General features: G+C 37.9%; 1 protein-coding gene across 1 annotated transcript; it reads right to left on the bottom strand.

Annotated features, from left to right (window-relative positions):
* Positions 1-1,650: 1,650 nt before the first annotated feature.
* Positions 1,651-20,167, bottom strand: LOC144643705 (uncharacterized). The gene is made up of 26 exons (XM_078503034.1): positions 19,931-20,167; positions 19,359-19,486; positions 16,624-16,695; positions 16,460-16,534; positions 15,771-15,829; positions 15,415-15,473; positions 15,169-15,284; positions 14,887-14,981; positions 14,315-14,427; positions 13,538-13,616; positions 10,619-10,674; positions 9,883-10,005; positions 9,199-9,275; positions 8,569-8,714; positions 7,735-7,831; positions 6,916-7,138; positions 6,403-6,517; positions 5,914-6,062; positions 5,178-5,254; positions 4,646-4,799; positions 4,416-4,537; positions 3,944-4,029; positions 3,738-3,847; positions 3,255-3,383; positions 2,703-2,880; positions 1,651-1,907 (listed from the first exon to the last, which is right to left on the bottom strand). Exons 1-26 carry the CDS (start codon positions 20,012-20,014, stop codon positions 1,666-1,668), a joined length of 2,964 nt encoding a protein of 987 aa, XP_078359160.1. The 5' UTR covers positions 20,015-20,167; the 3' UTR covers positions 1,651-1,665.
* Positions 20,168-20,461: the final 294 nt, after the last annotated feature.

The raw sequence follows: 20,461 nt of genomic DNA, 5'->3' as shown, positions 1-20,461 counted from the left end.
TGTAAATTAATCAAATTATCTCTGAAGATCTCATGATTTCTCTCCACCGGTACTGACAATGTAATTCTTGTCTTTTACTTCAGTGAACGTGATCAGTTCCGAGCTCATTTTCGTTTTAACGAAATTTATTTGCTTGTCTTTTTTTACCAGGAGTTGCTTAAATTGCCCTGTATTGCATTTCGCGTAATTAGCGCGCGCACAAAAAAAAATGGCGGCATTTTTCTGTGCGGCTTAGTCCGCGAGACAATTAAGTTGTCCCTTTCTCGTAAACGAGTATAGTGACCTATCAATTTTTTTCTCATATTTTGGGTTTGAAAACTAAATTAGCGCTAACATTGTGTACTTTGCCAGCACTCGCAGAGGATTTATAAAAGAATTAATATGGAATATACAAGGTCTTCCTGTTCCTAAACGAATATTGTGACCCCCCCCTCCCTTTTTAATTTCAAAATTTAAGTTCCTTAAAGTAATAAACCTGGCGAAGTTTGGTTAAAAATCTATGTTCAGTTCTATTTCAGGATAATGACCTTGAGGGTATGTTTAGTTCAGGTCTCTCTGTTGACCTTAACGTAACGTAAACATTGTATTGGTCAAAACAAATAGCTCTTATCACAAACATTGTTAACAAAGGCAGCTGGGTTGTCTTCACAGAGAACTGGAAGAGGTTCACCCATTCACCCAACGAAAAATGGCCGAGTGGTTTAGGGCGCAAGCTTGTGTTGTAATCTGGAGGTCCCCGGTTCAAGACCTGCCCCTGTCAATAGCTGAATTTGTTTTTCGGTTGTCCCGAGTTCAAATCCTCGATCACGCTTTGTACATAGCCAACTGGTCTAGAAGCATTTGAATAATGGCGCGGAAGTATCTTATTGTTCGGTTTCAACTGAAAAAAGGGGAGTAATTTGGAATTTTCTAACTTTTTGCAAAGTTCCTAAGGATTTGATTTCCAACAAAAGTACCCTGATGTTTGTCTCTGAAATAACTTTCTCTTGTCTTGTAGATTCGGGTCGGGATAATCTCTCGCAAGGGCTTACACGAATGGCTCGCTACCCTCCAAGAGAATAGAACAACTATGGGTAGAATGTCCCAAGTCTCCAAAACAATAGCAACTGCTTCACGAGGGGAGCAGTAGAATTACAAGCTTACAATAGCTGCTACACTACTGCCCGAGTCAAGCATGCTGGCCGTAAGTATTGTGATGGTAACAACAAAGACAAAACCTCACAACAAAAAGAAATGCTAGGAAACTAAGGAAAATATATACATGTATGTACTTTTGACGTTGAAGATTGATAAACCGGTGTTGTACAACTGCAGGTGGCTTCTAACTATTTAAATATATTTTAATATTTTAGTTAAAACTAACATATTTGAGATGTGAAGAAACACAGCATGGCTTGGTGGGTGATTTGGCACATAATTTAGTACAAGATTTGTCCCCAGCATCACGCGCATCACCCGCGCTTGCAAGCATACTTTTGTCATCCTCCTTCCACATCCATCACGCAGAAGGCATTGCTCAAGACAAAAACACAATGAAATATCTAGAACTTTTACTGTTCTTTAGGAACAGCAGGATGCTGGAAGGGTAGGGTATGAAGGGTGGAGAGCTTGCATACAATTTTTAATGAAAGGTAATAAGCCAGTCGAGAGTTACAAGTTAAAAATCTATTTACTTTCCGTAATGTTTACATAATAAAACAACCAATAGACTGCAGCAATTCCAACAAAACCTAAGATTCTTGCTGACAGAGTGCTGCAGTAGATCAGGAGTACCACATTACTAGGAGCTGTAAACATCACCAACTGTTGTTCAAGTAAAGAAATCTCGCCTGCACGCCATAACGCATCCACCAAGACCACATATGTCGGTAAGGAACATACCAGGAACATCATCTCTAAAATATAACCTGTAAAACAAAGTCATAACAATGAAAAACAGTAATGTAGCTGTAGTATACAACTAATGTATGGATAAAGGAATTTATAAAATGCTTAGAACTGTCACAACAAGTGAGCTAACTTCTTAAGCTAATAACGAAAAGAAGAAAAAATGGAAAATAAAAAGTGATAATACCTGTACAAGCAGTCAAATAAGTGCAATAACCACCCAATAAACCTAAAAGTAAAACTCTTCGCTGTTCAGCGTAAGGGTTTGCTGTGTAGAGGCTTCTTTTGCAATTTCCTACAACCTTTAGATGTACCTGTACCTGCCTTGAAAACATTCATCTTATCTAGCTCTACAACACAGATGCTTTATATATATAAACGATTAATTTACGAATGTAAATGTCCCCATACATATGAGGTGCGGGTGAAGGAATTTCAAAGAGACGTTTGTAGCTCTTCAGGTAATTTGAATTGAACAGCTACTGTACATGACAAATATGTTACCATAGGGCTTTCTTTACAACTGAGTGACATTTTTATCTGTCAATTTTCACACCTTTATGAACGGAAATCGAAAGTTTTGAATTCAACTTTGATTCTGCGGTAAAAAATACTGTAGAGTAGTGAATTTAAGGATTAAAACAAAGTGAACAAAAGATTTAAAATGGGCTATCTTAGGACGCATTTCAGCCATATGTACCACCTTAAGTTGCTACATGTGTCTATAACTTCAAAGCTCTCTTCTTTGCTCTTTAAGATTTTACTGTGCCAGATCAGCTACACATGGTTTGATTCTTGTAGGAATGTTCACTTACCAACTACTGACAGCCATGTAATCTGAGCCGGTAACGCCTCAGTTACAGTCCTAGGGTACATGCACAAAGCAAGAGCCACTGCCGCAGGCAGGGCCGGCGGAAACTGGAGCCGAATGCCCCGGATGTAAGGAGTTCCTTCCGGCCTCAGAAACAACAATAAAATAATGGCACATGTTATCTACGAAAAAGAAAGACATTCGCACTATAAGGAGAGTAACACAGGTTATAGAAGCACCATACTTTTTACATAGCCAAGTATATTTTTATTCCGATTTTCGATTGAGTGTCGAAAAATCAAATCCAAAATATTCACAGACAGTCCAGAGAACCAATGAAAACTCGAAGCAAATACATGTAGCTGGCGCAAAGCGCGGGAAAACGTGAGTAAACGACACATGATTCGTTTTGGTTTTACTTCTGATTGGTTGGGAAAGTGGCGCGAGTTTTTTAAACTAATCACTAAGCGTAGAAATATAAAACCAAAGCAAACGCGAATAACTTACGACACTCAAGTGAAAATCGCTCCACTATCATTATTGAGAAACCACCTACCCATAACTCCCAGTAATCCGAAGGAGAACATAGCAGAGCCAAGAAAAATGAAATGGAGATGGAGATGTTGGAGAAAAATGAAAAACTCTGAAGAACGAGTCCAGAAGGAAGCTTCCCTTTCTTCTCTTCCTGTAGGTAAAAGCCAAAAGCAAACAACCCCAAATAAGTAACAAGCGCGTTTACAGTCGGGGGAATAGGTGCCAGTTGATGGCGACATCACTTCTTCGAGAAGTGCCTGAGCCCGCAGTTTTTGCCCCAGAAGTTGCTAAGCAACATGACGTATTTACACGCGTGGCGGCTTTCGGAGTACTCGTGAGCGCTCGCGCTAGTTTTTGATTGAATGAAATGATTCGGAAATTCTTCGAGTGCTTCAACGAAGATTTGCCAAAACTGGCACTTATTTCCCTACTGTTTATTGAACAGGTTTATTAAAGTAAGAAATCAGTCAAAACATTGAATACATCACGTTTTCACACTAGTTACCAGGCTCTCTTCCTGTGCCACAGCATCTCTCTTTAGTCCAAGACCCAAAATAAGATAAAGGCACAAGTGATATAACAAGCTGGAAGAGACTTGTGACGGCGTGTGGGGTCCTTAGGAACAGAAAAAGGAAATGTAAGAAACAAATGATTTGTAAAAAAAGAATTCTGATGCTGAATAATCTGTGTTAATGAATTGTGTTCACAAACCTTTGCGTGAATCAAGGCGGGTGGAAGTAAGCATTTCTGACAAAACACAGGCCAGAAAACAGCCAGTAAGAACTAAGAAAGGAGAGCTAAAAATAGAAACAAAATAAACTAATTAGCTACGTTTTTAGTGGAGCTGAAATTGAGTGAGAGCTTTAGAACGGGTGAATTCTAGGAACAAACAAGAAAATCAAATGTGCAAATTTACAGCCCATGGCTGGTTTGTTATGAATAACAAACTCTACGGACCATGATAAAACACGAAAACTAAACTAAACACCGTCAGCCCTGGGCCATGTTGGTATGTTTTTTGCGTCCACGAGCGAAATGTGTTATGTACTTTCTCACTTGAAACAACAGCTAACGAGAAAAACGTTACTCGATCTTAAGCTTTTTGTATCAAGCCTTCCCATTTCCCCGCCCATTTCACTCTTTAACCATAGTCTAGCATCTGGTAAATTACACACTTAGATACCTCAGATTAACAGGTGCTTGTCCATGAATCGGCTTCCAAGACAGCATCAATAAATAAAATGTAGCGGCGGATGAAATTCCAAACAAGAGACAGACCAAAGGAGGACGAAAAACAGGAAGCATCTATCATGACAAAGAGAAAAACAACAGGCAGTGACGTTAGGGATTTGAGTAGGTCACACTTAACAGCCGCCGTGATGGAGGGTTGTTTGAACACTACTTCAGACTCACCATGGAGGAAGCCTTTAACCCGGGTACCAAACCAATGAAAACAGCGATGGCGACCGTCTGTGACCATGGCGCCTGTTCCAAGGTTATCACCTTCGTTAGCACCGCTATTAGCACTGATATAGCAATAAGAATAAGCCATGGGAGGACTACAGCCCTGAAAAAAAGGAAATCAATTATTTCAGTCTCCCTAATGACGACAAATCAGCTGATCTCTATCTGTAGCAGCAAAGAAGTCAAGTGGAGTCTGTACACTAAACAGCATCTGTACTGTGTTTTTCGTACAAGTTGATTTTAATAAATGGTAAAATAACTTAAAAGACGTACAGGAAATGGAACACCACCTGGTGCAGAAAAATCTTAAGTCATGCCACTTCGAACAGCAGAAAACACAAATCCGCACAAGGGTGAGGTAACAAGTATCTTTGAGATATTTAATTTAATTTACGCGTAGCAATCTTTCTAAAACAATTCCTTGCTGCATTTCGACTGACAAAGGCATATATTCCCCAATACATGACTGTACACGACTTACTCTGATAACAAAACATTTTCAGTAGTGAAGGCTGGGTAGAATAATGAGACCACATATGTGACAGAACCTTGCAGTACCTGGTAAAGTAAGCGTATTAATCAGTAGACGTACTTTTACTCGCCTAAAATTGTTTGCCGTCAGTCGGCGATCAGTCGGCTGACAATCGGCCAACAAACGGCCGACAGTTTTTAGCGGAGCCAATCTTCTCTTAAACTATATTACTGCAAAGTAACATTTACTTAAGTTAATTAAGACATCCACTGGTAAATTTTGCGTTCCCCCAGTGTGGCCTGGGTATGGTTTTCAGATCTTAGCATGACTCAGGCAGGTGAATTGAGTTGTTGGCTCTAAGGCACTACGTTCTTCGGTTTACTTTTCTCCTCAAAACACCAACCTTTTTTTCTACTTCAATATACAGCTGATGTGGATTTTTAATTAGAATATTTTATTCCTTGGGCTATTTCTTATGTTTATGATATTTTCCTGTTATTTCTTATGTTTATTTAAACTGTGGCACAAACCAACAAGGAAAAAATCACAACTCCGCAAAATTGATACCGATCGTATCTGACTGCAGGGGAATGCACAAAGTCAAACGACTCCTTGTTAACTGACAAAAATCATAGCCTTTTCTATTTTTGACTCGTGTTATTGCCTCCTGTGTTCGAAAGAAAACTTACATTTTCATTATTTCATGCAAAAATAGTAATACTTCTTTGACAAACACACTTCTTACCCTGTATATGCTCAAGTCCGGTTGAATAATTTCAAGTAAAACACTCACACACATAGCAAGGACATTAAGCCTCTTAAGAAACAGATTGTGTGAAAAGTGCACGTGAGAGAGCTTGAGGCACAAGGCTCCCCAGATAAACAGTACTCCAGCTGAAATACAAAAAAATATTTGTTTAATGCATCCTTAATCCAACACTGAGGTGGGTCCTTTTTAAGTCAATTACACGACCACTTATACAGAGAAGGACATATTAAGGGGTTGGTTTACTACAGTTCGGAGGCGTTTTGGCGAACGACTAATGGCTAATTCCGATCTTTTGGAAATGACAAATGCACAGTTCTAGGGAGTAGTGTAGGGCTAAAAGGTGCAGGGAGGAGTGAGAAATGTCTGTATACTGTTGATTCACTCAAAATGTCTGCAGTGCAGACTACTGGTAATGTATTCACAGAATAGTACTGTACATTGGTAGGTCGAAACTGAGGCACATACCGAAGACGTCAGCTGGTGACGGAATTCTGTAAGTCATCATAAACCACAAAGGAAGCACAAGAACATCGTATGCTCCAACTGTTGCAATTCCTGAAGCTATACAAAGCTTTAATCCCTACAGGTATTAAGCACGAGTCAGAATTAATGTCATCCATAAGAGGCTCAAAATAACACTTTAAAGAACATATCAGCAACAACAGTTGTTCTTCAGGATAATGGCCACTCCTACAATTTCCTCTTGGCATCAAAGTGAGAGTTGGTCGATCGTATTTTCGTGTTTTTGCTTTCATCATAAACGTGTCGTAAAAAAGGTTGTCGTTGTTTCATCGTGGTAATGTACAATAATGAAAAAGAGTTATCGTTTTTCTCTCGATCTAGTCTTGGAGTCCAATGAACTGACCACTGGAACATCATGCATCCCACCTAGTTATTTCAAACTGCTTGGAAAATCATGATGCAAAGCGAATCTTGTTATTGAGTACAGAAACAAATATGACAATTTTTTTAACCTACCTCATTTAACGTCAGGCCCTTAGGTGCCTCAATTATCTTGCATACAACAAATGCAAAGAGGAACATGAGCACTGCAGGTGATATAAGGACTATGCTGGGCAGCAATACAGAGGCTGTCTGTGTATAGGGGAGGACCATGGATAAACACAGGGGCACCTTGGAACCGTGAACAGCAATACACAGTAACATGGACTGGGAGTGAATCCTGCCTACACTGTGTAACCTAACAACAGAAATTAGATTTGGTCAATAATCTCCGTTTAAAGCATAATGCAGATTTTTTGCCAGTCAATGGTTACCCTATTAAGTTCATTAGTGTGCAAAGTGGTCTGTATCTTCTAAATATCCACCCTCATGCCAGCGTTCTTGCTTTACTCTACATTTCCTTGATGCATCCACCAACCAACCAATCTGTAACGTTAGATACCTGCTATCCAAGTACAATAAAACTCTAATATAATTAACTCTCTTTTAACAAAATCCCCGGTATAACAGACCATAATTTCTTCAGCCTGCCCAAATTAAAGAAAGTTACTAACTATAAAATAGTATAGAATCCCCGTTTCGACCCGTTATAACGAGAACATTTTCCCAGTCCCCTTGCTACTTCGTTATATCAGAGTTTTTACTGTATTATTAAAGTATTCTTTCCAATTTAAAATGAGTACGACGGGAGCCAGAAGGGTTAATAACGAAGGCGTCATAGATAAACTCCCTGTTGTAAACTGCTCATATTGACTTACTTATTAGTTGCAATCTACATGTGCATACGCTTCATACCTTAATAGCGTTAGACAATTTGAAAAGACTGAATTGTACCTTTCAGAGATGTAACCAGCAAAGAGCATGGTTCCAACAAGAAAGTAAACTGGATAGAGATTTTCTGATGCAAGAACATTTTCACAAAGCACAAACCCTGCAAGAAGAGACAATGGAAATGACCTACAGATTATGTATTTTTTTGACTGATTTCCATTAAGTAATACAGCAACCGTTATCCAAGTTATTAATCATCTTTCAATCAACTAAGAAAATTAAGTAATGCATTTGCATTTTGTAAAATATGCTAGTGAAAAAAGGTTAAGTCTGTGTTTGGGACTGGTGGCCCATCAAGCTGGCGTTAATCCTGGTACTAGGAGAATGTCTACTCCTCCCTGGGCTATGTTGGATGGGATTTTAGTCCATCGCAAAGTTATCCCCAGCATTAAATTGGCCAGTACCAATCTATAAACCTTGGCGGAGAGAGGCACTGTGAGAGTAAAGTTTCTTGCACAAGAACACAACACAAGTGACCCCAGCTTGGGCTTGGACCCAGACTGCTCGATTTGGAACCCAGCACGCTAACTTTTAGATCACCATGTTTCCTACAAAATACCGTATTTTCTCAATTAGACGCCCCCGGCATTTATTACAAACTTGACCTGGTGGACCCGGCGTTAATTCGACTCCGGCAGTTTTTCAAGCCTGGTATTCATTAAGAAACGGTTTTTATTTGTGTTTTTTAACAAAAATGTATCTGGCTGATATAGATACAACTTATTATACCCTAAATAAGTATTTTAGGGACCTATTTTCAACCTTACCTTGGAGACCAGGCGTTTATTTGGTACCCAGCATTTAATCGAGAAAATACAGTATGCTAATGGGACTTACCTAATGACTGAGTGACCAGGAGAGGATTTAACCATTCCCTGTCAGGACCAGAAGCTACAAATACACACAGCACTGAAACACATGTTACTAATCCAATAAGCAAATTAACTCCCCACAGGGGAAGAGAGATAATAGAGAATTGATACCTTTTCTTGTTGTCAAGGTTGTGATAACAAATATGAGCCAATAATCTTTGTAATGTAATCATTGGGAAAGGGATACCGGTAATACTTGATACCCAGGGTTGTCACTAAGGGCCGGCTGCCGGCTAATTTCACCGGCTGAAAGAGAACTTAAATCCGGCTAAAATTTCACATGAAAACAAAGACTTAGGTAAACTTTAAGAGCTGCCAATGCCAGAAAGGCCAGCTGGGCTTGTTGTTGATCCCGCTTAGCGTTTTCTTAGCTACATCCCTGATCAAAGCCCTGAAGAAGTGAAGAAATGCTATGTTTAATGATTCTATTTTACTGTAGTTTTCCAGGTAAAGAGCATGGTTGTTTTTGTGGGTCTTAGTTTGCTTCCACACTTTCCTTTGTTTGTCGTGATCTGCTTTTAACATTCCCGATGTTGTATCTAACGTCTCTAACTCTAATTAAGATGTCACAGGGCTATTAAGTTATCAAGGATACACAAGTGACCATGGCAATGTACACAAACCAAGTAAGGACACAACAATAAGTGCTACATACAGTATGTACTGGTACATCTGCAAATATAAAATTTTCACTTCAGTTAAAGTGTGTGATTTGTAGTTGTACATGCAAGACAGCATGATTTTTATCATTTTTCATTTGATACTAGAATATCGTCATTTAATGCATGAACATAATAATAAAATGTTCAACCTTTTTCAATTCTGAAGAAAAAATGTACTGGTAACCTTTACAATAAAATTATTACAAAGAACCATTTTTCAATTCTGTACCTGTATTTGACAAATAAGATGGCTTAAATGAAAAGCCTGATATTATGATATGGCAGGTGAAATGACCTGCACACTCTGGATACGAAGGTCTGGCCTACCCTACCTCAAGGAAAAATTCTACTCTTTTACCTACAGTTAAATCCCGATAACTCAAACCTTCAAGGGAAATCGAAAAAGGTTCGAGATATTGGGAGTTCGAGTTATCCAGGGCAAAATTAGTAAGAAAACGACCTGGAAGGGATTCGGGAAAGGTTCAAGTTAGCAGGAGGTTCGAGTTACTGAGGGTTTGAGTTACTGAGATTCAACTGTACTTGATCAACTTAGAAGTGTCATTCAACTTTATGGAACTCTCTTGCATTTTTCCACATTTTTGTACAAATGTATGTACCTTCCATTTTTCTCGCCCACTTGTGAAACCAATTAGAACACCACAAATGATATTTCCTATCATAACTGACAGCATATGTACACCCACAGTGCCAGATGACATCAATATTATACACAACAGCACCTGAAGAAGTTAACAGTAAGAGAGACATGGCCAAATGTTACATGCTTCTACTGATGCTTCTACTGAAGGCAATTCACATGTACAGTGTAGTTAATGTTGAAATGATAGCCCTATCCGTAAGAGTCTCCTTACAATCTTATATTATGATCAATTTACTTTTCAAGCTACAGCTTTGCCATTAATGACAGAGAAATCAGAGTCATGTTATGGCAGCTTGTTTATCATTCAGTACCTTACATGCACTAGCCCTTTACTTGAAGTCTATATTCAGTGCTGCAAAAAACACATAACTATGACGATAGGGGCCATTAAGGCCGATTTACACGGTACGATTTTGTTGCTTGCGACAAAATCGTACCGTGTAAATCGGCCTTTACACAGACAGTCATGTCCAGGTGAGTTGGCGGCCAGACAAATGCAAGGTTATTTTAACTGTATATGTGTAGCAATGTTGTTTTAAAGTTCAGAAGTTATGACCCACTTCTCTAACTCAATTTCTCCCACTACTGCTACCACTTATTACCTGTATGTAACACACTAGAGACAATCACATAATTATCTTTGTAGAGCCATTGAGTGTGAACTTATTTTGAGTGTGGCTATATAGACTTACCATGCTCCCTAGTCCAGTTCCTAATTTCACTTTGGCTACAGCATCTTTGGAAAATTCTGATTAAAAAAAATAACCATTATCATAATATAATCAAAGATCTCTTCGAGATATCGACCTTTTGCATGAAGTTAGTATGAGTAGAAGGTTTATCCTGAGCATTGTTGTTCGAACATATCATGGAAGAATTCAAACGTCTTTCAGTTCAAGCATTTTTTTTTTTTATTTTCACGGAGGAAATGCTGTATTTGTCAGTCGCGACGGCTGGGTGCTTTGTGACTCATATACTTTGGCTTGGTTAAAAATGGTAAACTTTGACGTTTGCATTTAATCGAAATAGTTTTTTCCTTTCGAGTTAGAAAGATTTCTACTCGGCTTAGTGCAGGGTTCTCGATAAAGGTTACGCACGACAGAGTTACCTTTTGTCTCGTCACACAATCTTAACCCCACATTGAGAAGTAAATTTTCGTTTGGATATTACCAAAAGCCGCTTCTCCTCGCATTATTCTTTACCTTACGGCTACACATGCCATTTCTAATGACTACATTTCCAGTAAAACAGTTGCTGTTTATTTTTCTAATGGCGATGCATTAACTTCTGAACAGAAGCAAAACCGTTTAGCGTTTACTGCTTACACCGGAAGTAATTTCACAACAGGCTACAAAAACACTTGTAAATATCACTTAACACATTTAATGATGTTGTAATTCTAAATTGTGCAACTCAGCAGAAATAATCAATTGTCACGAAATGAGTTCCCTTTGGTTAACTATTAGCAACGTTTTAGTGTGTGAAAGACTTGTACCTGTACAAATTTGCGTTGTTAATCGTTTTAGGTTAAATTAATATTAGCGCCTAAAGACTTGTACCAGTACAAATTGCGTTCTTAATCGTTTTAAACTTCGCTGCCTTCGAGCGCTGAACCCCTTACATTCTTAATTGGTTATGTGACGTAAGATTTGGACTACTCACGTTTTTGATTGTTATATAACGTTTGTAAATTTGACAAGTCACGTTTTTTCTACAAGAACGGAAGTGCTGAAGCAGAACAAGCAAAAAAAGTCGAAAAAAAAGAACAACAAATGGTTGCAGAGCTCAATATAACTTATTTATAAATGTGAAGGCAACATAGTTGGGATAAACAAACCCAGCCATTTAACCCTCGGACGTACAAGGGGGGGATGCCACCCCCCCCCCCCCCATAAGGTTTTTTCCAAATTTTGAAAAAACGATTTACTCAACAATGCTGAAACTTTCAGTAGCTGTTCATTCATCCTTTGCAGAAATTTTGATATGTCAACCATGTGTCCATGGTGTTTGACGTTGCCATGGCAACGTCATAAATACAAGCAGGTCTTGCCAAAAATCGTCATTTTTACCATTTTTCTTAATTTTTTCCAGTTTTTTAAAACAGAAGTGCAAGATGTGTTTATTTTTACATTCCGTAAGCATTCTGGCTTGATTTTGCATCAATTTCCATTATTTTCTGACTTTCTAAGAAAATGTTGAAATCCAAGATGGCGGATCCAAGATGGCGGCTCTAATGACGTCACGTGACGTCATATGACGTCACAGCCAATTAAAATTATGTCATCTTGTAGAGTAAGCTAAGGGCTTTCTTTTCAGTTCAAAATAATTTCGCTACGCCTACGATGGTGGGGGTGTGAGTTAGCTTGTACGTCCGAGGGTTAAGTACTGAGTAGAAATGTATAGCCAAACTACACATATACCTGGTATATATATACACTCACAGTGAGATAAACATGCCAAGTGGACTGTTGAGTTCTATAAGCATGTAGAAATTTTTAAGAACACAAGGGACATCCACAAAGAAGCACGAGGCACAGCCATGCTTCTTTTTACTGTCTTTAAAAATGCATTAGTTCTCGGGCCTGCATAATCTGCGAGCCAGGCGAGGCATGCGAGCCAGGCGAGGCATGCAAGTCATGACTAATAAAATTATAAAAATACCAGCTCACCTCGTTATGCAAACCTCTTTCAGACTTTGATTGTTCTTGGATGTCAAATTAAATTTTTGAGTTGGAATTTAATATGGGCTGGATTGTCAGGTTTGCTTACGGTTAGTTCAACTTCATTTTGCTTGCGTTAAGGGTTAGTTTCGCCCCTGTTTGCTTGCGGTTAGCTCTACTCCGGTTTACTTGTGGTTAGTTTTACTCCAGTTTGCTTGCGGTTAGCTTTCACACAGGTTTGCTTGCGGTTTAACCCCGGTTTGCTGCAGTTAGTTCCACCCTGGTTTCAGGCTTGCGGTTAGTTCCACCTCGGTTTGCTTGTGGTTAGCTTTCATTTGTTGGTTGTGGCAACACTATTAATACAGTGATATATTTATGCTTATAGCATATGAACTTTAAAAATTTGGATTTCTTGGTCATTGTGGCAAAACAAACGTAAAAAGCAGCCTTGAGTGGCTCGCATGGCTCGCATGGCTTGCACTGTGGCTCGCATGGCTCGCACTGTGGCTCGATGGCTGGTAGACTTATAAAACTCTTAGTTCTCATATACAGTCAACTCTCTTTTAATGGACACCCGGTGTTAATCCCGTCCCCGCCATCTTTCAGTCATTTAACTGTAACTACCGGTAAACTTCCTATAAGACAGATACCTCTCTAAGACGGACAGTTGGAGCTGGTTCCGACGGTGCCCGTTTTAGAGAGAGTTGACTGTTACTCAACACTCATGAGAAGAAAGTTCACAACTGCCTTCTTAAAATTTTTAGGAAAGTGCTCAAACTCATGTGCTCAAGCTCATGACATACATGAAAGCATTAACTCAATAAAGCATGGCATGAAGAAGACCAGGTACCTTATAACAATATTAATAATAAACTTAAACTGACCAACATTATTGTAGCAAGTGTAATTCCTTGGCAATTTTATAATTAACATTACTGCTTCGTGCTTTACCTAAAAATTCAATTTCTTCTTTGATGTCCAGACATGTACAAAGAAACACAGGAAGAAGGCCAGACAAGAGCAGTTTAACCTGTTTGGTAAAGCAACGCATTGTCAATTACCACGATGTGTCTCAGGCATTCACCACCTCTCTTTATTTGCACATGTGTACAAGTATGCATCGTGTTCAATTACAAAATTTATAAAGGGAGGATTGAATATATAACCCGAAATACATTGTTCGCCCAAGGATCTAAGCAAAGGAAATAATGAAATTCAGCAAGGAAGAGACTGTTTGATAGTGATCTTGTCTTGGTACTTCTAAGGAAATAAAGCCTATATGAAATAAAGTATTAATTCATGGATTGACGAGACAATTAAAATGCAAGACTTAAATAATTGCAATAGGGAGTAAGGATTGTACAGTGGTGAGAGGGCTCATCATCCTCCAACCAATGTGGCGCAGGTTTGATTCCCGGATCCGGCATCATATGTGGGTTGAGTTTGTTGTTGGTTCTCGACCTTGCTCCAAGAGTTTTTTTCTGGGTTTTCTGGTTTTCCTCCCTCCTGAAAAACCAACATTTCCAAATTCCGATTCGTCCTGGATATATATGTAGGACCCGCATGAAAACCAGCAAGAGCTGATGTGGCGTCGGACTCCTCTCTAAATATAGCAATTTGTTTATTTATCCATCTATTTATTTATTTATTTGTTTGTTTATTTTTATTAATAATCGTTAATATTTACTCTCAAATATACAGTCATGTATGTAGCCAAGTAGTACTCACCCAGGTCATAAGATGTAAGAGCTCCAGAAAATTAATCACAATAAACATGCTACCTGGGACAGTGACTAAGTTTACTAACAACAGTGTCTTTTCAAGACTGCTAAGTATAAAACCTGAAAGAAAGTTATATGTACATTATTATTATAATCACATAGAATTGTAGAATGATATCAGCCAATAGATTAACCCTAGGTTACAGGTGAGAAACAACCAGGATCTTACAGAGTGAGGGATTTTCTTGACTTTTCAGAAACAAACAAGGTAGTGAACACGTAAGTCACACTTGGACCAATGACCCACAGAGCATATTGAATTGTCAAGTTTCCCTAACAGAGTGCAGGTACCCATTTATTCTCCTAAGTAGAAAGAGTTAATCTACCAGTAGGTGTCTTGCCCAAGAACAATCATCCCACAGTGACCTCGGTCAGCACTCAAACCTGGCCCACTTGATTTGATATAAATGGTTTGCCAACTATTTAAACGGCTGTCACGTATTCCTCCTACTATAACTACTGTCTGAGCATTCCTGTAAAACCAAGACATTTTCCTCAATAGTAGAGAAAAGTACTTACGATCAGGAGGTCTCTCCTCTCCAGCTTTATGAACTACATTCTGATACATAAAGGAAGATCTACTAGGTGGGTAGAAAACTTGAAGAAAAAGAAATCTGAAATGTCAAAAAATCAATGGTTATTGACTGCAAGTCTGAAAAAAAAAAAAACGGTACTCTTTCAATACATGTGCTTATTGTTAATAATTCTTTCCCACTGAAGAGCTATGTCTCAGATTCAACTCAACACAAAATAATTTTACAGTACTTAGTGTCTCATGAATTATTTCTACAGTGTACCTACCCAAATATAATACAGAAGAATGGTGCAACAGACCAGCTGGACACATTTCCTGACACTGCCGTCAACGTTAACTGACCAACTATTGGATAGCTAATATATAAAATATATTCCATATTCTGTACAAAAAGAACATTAAAAAATTAGCATAAGACTGGGCTGTCTTGATCATTAACAAACACATAGTTCAAAAGTAAAGTAGAGACACTATTAGGACATCATCTATAACTGCAGTAAATTCATTCCTACCATTACAAATTCTGGTTCTTCATGTTGTAGTTGCTTAAACTGAAGAAGACCAACTCCACCTGTATAAAGATGGTAAAAAAACATTTCCGGTACATAAAATACAATGTAGCTCATATTTAATAATCTCTCATTTCTCAAGAACTGAGTGATAAAAGGTCTTGTTCAAATTATAAAACAAGAGGAGAGTGGAGCAAAAAAAGAAATAATTGACCAATAACAAAAGCAATGACTTTATAATCAATTATAATAAAATTAATCCAAAAATCAATCAAGAATAAAAACCACACTGTTGGGTCAACATGTTAGGAAATCTATTATAGAAATTCATAGTCGTTACACATTGAAATCCATCTTACCTGATAGCACAATAAATACGTTGTAAATAAATATAAGTCCTAGATTAAATATTGATTTCCTACAGTTGACAAAAAGAAAACAATAAATAAAATTAATAAGTCGTCATCACTGCATGTAGTATGTTTTTATTGGAACAGTATCAGGAGGGGAAGGATGAGGCTGTACTTTTAAGTCACTGGACTAGACCAAACTGACCTTCAGAGTAAAAGAAAATACCAGAGCTGTTAGCCTTCATAACTCTTATTTAACATACATGCACTATAGAAGTTTTCTTAAATTAATAAATGTACATGTAAGAGATCACATTGAATGCTATTTTTGTTTTTAAACCTAATCTTAGCTTTTGGTACACTTTGGCTGTGTGTTAGGCAAGTTTGGTTGAGCCATGGTTCCTATTTTGGCAAGATGCAGTTGAGCCAAAATACTAATGGCGAGACCAAACAAGCCTGATCAGATACCAGAGTATACCAAAACGTGTATGTATTGTGTGTGTAGTACGCGTAGTTCTTGTATGTATTGACTGTACCCAACCCAGTAGTATCAGGTCAGTGACTTGATATCACAGGAAATCAGGACAGTAGACAAGACTTATGATTGGTTTACTGCAAAGTTGCATACATGACAGTATAGCATTTAATATTATTATACTACAGAGAGTTGAGTGCATGTATTGTCTGGTTAAACTTACCACAGAAATGGAATAAGGCAATACATTGCTGACAACTGGAAAATAAGAACTGAAAGGACATATGCAACCAGAGAACTGCAAAAAAACACACTGGACTTTAAATATCAATTTAATTACCCATAATCAAATTAAATGATCTTTTTAACAAAAAAATGGTACCCTACCTTCGTTTAGTTCTTGAGGTGCTATCAACAAGATATATTATCAAAATTCCAAAAACGGCTGATCCAAACAACCTGTGACAAATGTGAGATGAAAAAGAATGAAATCAATGTACTTTCCTGTGAAACAATATAACTTAAATAATTCAAACGGCTTTTTGATGAGATTATTTTTTTGGATGTGTTATTATTGGAGGGGGGCTTCTCTTTTGTATTCTAAGTGTTTGAATTGTAAGAAAAAATTTAATTCCTATAAGCATAGGACATGAAAAATTATCTAAGCATAATGGTATGAAGCGGAAAACAAGTTCTAAAGTTCTAATAAAATATATCGAAGGATAATGCCTGAGGCTGAAAGATTGTTAGAAAATTGAAGAGTTGGCCGAGAAGTGAAGCTTCAAAGGGCAACTGTAAAAATTGGGGACAATCTTTCAGCCAGGGGTATTATCCTCCAATACACCAGCAAGCCGGAAAGGGTTTATTTATTTCATAACCTTCCAATTAATTTCTTCAACATGCTTTATCGCTGGTTAATAGGAAAATATCCTACAGTGATAATCACGGTGTAACTGTGGTTGAAATAAAATACCGTAAAGTTCCGTGTATAAGCCGCACCCCCGATTTGAAGCTCAAATTTCAAAAAAAAAAAATGAGACAAAAAAGTTTGAAGTTCAAGTGAAGTGCTATTAATAAACAAACAAGGGCGAACAAGCACGGTTTCAAAACACTGACACGGCAGTTGTTGCAAAGTTTACTATGAATTAAGTCTTACGAAAGCAAAATTTCACTTGTCATACCTCTTTCTTAATTTGAATTCACAATATCTTAAACTTGAGATGCTCTCTTGATATCATTTTTTCAAGATAATCACTTCTAAGCACTCAAGAACACTCGATGAAATTCGTACGCGAATGAATGCTTTGAAATGAAGAGAGGAGTCTGGGCATGAAAACAAACATGGCGGTCTTTCGGTTTGGCTCTCGGAAGAAACAACCTTTTCAAAATTCTTGGAGACTGCTACCCGCAACAGGATAAAAACTTCATGCAGAATAGGAGTTTGATAATCCAAAAAAATCATTTGCAGTGAAGGTCAATAAAAAAGCGAAGTGGTCAAGCATTTTTTGTCTCGTGAGTACTTGTGGTTATCTTAGCACGAGGCGAAAAGAGATCTCTTTCGATGCCTCGAAGTGACCGGCAGGCATCACTGCAAACAGCTTTGCAGAAGAAAGAAAAGGCAGTGAACGACAACAAAGTTTTCAGGTTGTTATGTGTCTATTCAGTGATGTTTTGAAAAGTTTTTTATGAATAGGCCTTTGGGAACTCCAACCAGAGATGTTTCCGTAGATAAGCCGCACCCCCGATTTTTCACCAAAATTTTGAGGAAAAAGGTGCGGCTTATACACGGAACTTTACGGTACAAGTTGATTGGTTTACATTATTTTTTTACACTTAAATTTGATTAGAAAGTGACCTGAAAAGGTGACTGACTTGTTTGTTTGTTTATTTACTTGTGCATAAAATCGGGCGGTGGATATCAAATCAGATGGGGGGGGGGGGTACTTTGTCCATTACCCCTTGTCTGATTTTGTATCACATGATAAGTTTTGTACAATGAGCATGCACAAAAATTAAACAGTGGGTTATAATAAATAATAATATTACCAAAAGTCTACTCTCAGAATACTCTAATAGGATAAAATACAAATTTAACCAGGCATAACTAATCGATGACATCAATGACATCAATAAAATCAATGAGTAATCAATGAGTAATCGATAAGTAATCAGTTGATTAGTCATTGATTATTGCCGATGATCAATGAGTAATCGATGACTAATCGATATGCCACCAAATATTTGGTCATCGATTAGTCATCGATTGCATCGATTAGTCATTGATTGCATTGATTACTCATCGATATAGTCTCGTGGTTGAAAACCGGAACTTGTAAAAGTATTACACGCTATAACAATCTAACAATATCATGGTAAAACGTGAAAAAAGCACAGAAAGTAAAAGTGCTTGCAGCTGTTCCGGTGCGTAATGTAAGTGCTTATGTCTCCTTAAGCCGAAGCAGTTTTACTTTGCTGACAAACATCCACCGAACAAAATCTATAACCATGTAGTCGGCGATTCTTGTCTCCGTACTTGTTAGTTTCATTTCCAGACTGGTTGGTTTTCCTGTCCAATTGTTTTGTTATTAAATAAAGAGTTGGGTAAAGAGAAATATTGAAATATCATCTGTATTTGTGCTTAGCCCTTCACGTCCTGATATGCCGAAAGGTTATTTGACCTTTTGTGAGGGCGTAATTTCGTCAACAAGAATGCCAGTTATAAAGCAAAATATGACTAACATAGATAAAAAAATCACAAAAGAATGTTACAAGAAAGCAAGGAATGTGTCTTTCATGTGCAGTATGATAGTTGATTAGTAATCGATGGGTCATCGATGAGTAATCAATAACATCAATAGGTAATCAATTACATCAATGAGTAATCGATGTCATCGATGAGTAATCGATAGGCCACAAAATTTTTGGGTTTCGATTACTCATCGATTACTCATTGATCATCGCCAATAATCAATGACTAATCAACTGATTACCCATCGATTACTCATTGATTACCAATTGATGTCATTGATCATCGATTAGTTATGCCTGGATTTAAACAACTGGACATGTCTCTTTAACAATTTTAACTGCACCTCTAAAGTATTTCTTTTACAGGTACATACATTTCCCCTCCAATGTAGAATAGAGGCACAGCACAGGGAAGGAAAACACAGGCAAACTTCTTGTTGTGTTGGCAAGGTCCTGGGAGGAAGGTTGTATCTCTTGCATCGTCTATTTCACGTAACTGAAACTGAAAATGACAAGTACTCTGCCATAAGGGATGAGAAATTAGCTTTCCTTGTTTATACAAATGTACATTTATTGACACAAATATAAAAACACATATCATTATAATACATAAAAGGTATCATTGGCAAGAAGATAAAACCAAGGCTCGTCTTTCGTTTATGGCTTTTTTATTGCAGGCGCGCAAGTCTGAAAGCAGATGCCTCCATAAAGGCAACCTCAGGGCAACCTTAATACAAATAATGTTTATTGAGGCTTTTTGCTTGTCAGTGCACATTAGCAACGTATAAACAGCTCATAAAAGCAGCAAGTTTAGGGTAATCTACCAGTATTCTTGCTTAAGTTTGATTTTTAAATTGTAAACTTATAAAACCCGAAAAAGTCTTCAGCTGCAATCTCGCAATAAACGACAGCTGCGAAATCTCTAATTTCACTTGCATGAGCTTACCGTATCTTCCGTCTGCTGTTGTTTGAAGACGTCGTCGGTATCTTGATGTACAACACGAATTTGTCGAAGCTCTGTTCCATCCATCTTTTTTAATGCTATTTAGTCAGTGTACTCATGTTTTCGTTACACAAAGCGCTTTTCTTATTTCACATTTAAGAGGACAAATAGGAAATAACTGTTGTTTTGAGGACAAGAGCTGTGCTTCATTGGACCGCCATATTGAAAGTAGAGAGAGTACTGGGTACAACACTGGTTGTCTACTAAGTACCAGTTTCCTTCGCTTTTTGGGATGGGGTGCCCTTGCCCCCTTGATAGACTTTTTACTCTCCGTCGTGTCTTCGAAGAAAAATTGTGAAAGCATTATCTAGTAATATAAAGAGCACTTTACTTTACTTTCACCCAATATAAAAGTGACGAAGATGTTTGTGAGTCATGTTTAGGGACGGACCATTATTTTTCTGGAGGGTGAAATGGGGGGGGGGGGGGGGGTGGTGACCTCCACTGCAAGATTAAAGAGACCTTATACATTCA

The sequence above is a fragment of the Oculina patagonica genome, chromosome 2, assembly GCF_052425735.1.
Source record: "Oculina patagonica isolate OP01 chromosome 2, crgOcupat, whole genome shotgun sequence".
Taxonomy (NCBI): Eukaryota; Metazoa; Cnidaria; class Anthozoa; order Scleractinia; family Oculinidae; genus Oculina; species Oculina patagonica.
The sequence above is the reverse complement of the archived record's forward strand: the minus strand, read 5'-3'. Positions and strand labels throughout refer to the sequence as shown.

Coding starts and splice junctions, on each gene's coding strand:
- LOC144643705 (XM_078503034.1), bottom strand. CDS start 20,014: ATGGATGGAACAGAGCTTCGACAAATTCGTGTTGTACATCAAGATACC. Junction 6,063..6,402: donor GTCACCAGCTGACGTCTTCG/GTATGTGCCTCA, acceptor TTTGTATTTCAG/CTGGAGTACTGTTTATCTGG. Junction 4,030..4,415: donor CAAGCACCTGTTAATCTGAG/GTATCTAAGTGT, acceptor TTCTATTTTTAG/CTCTCCTTTCTTAGTTCTTA.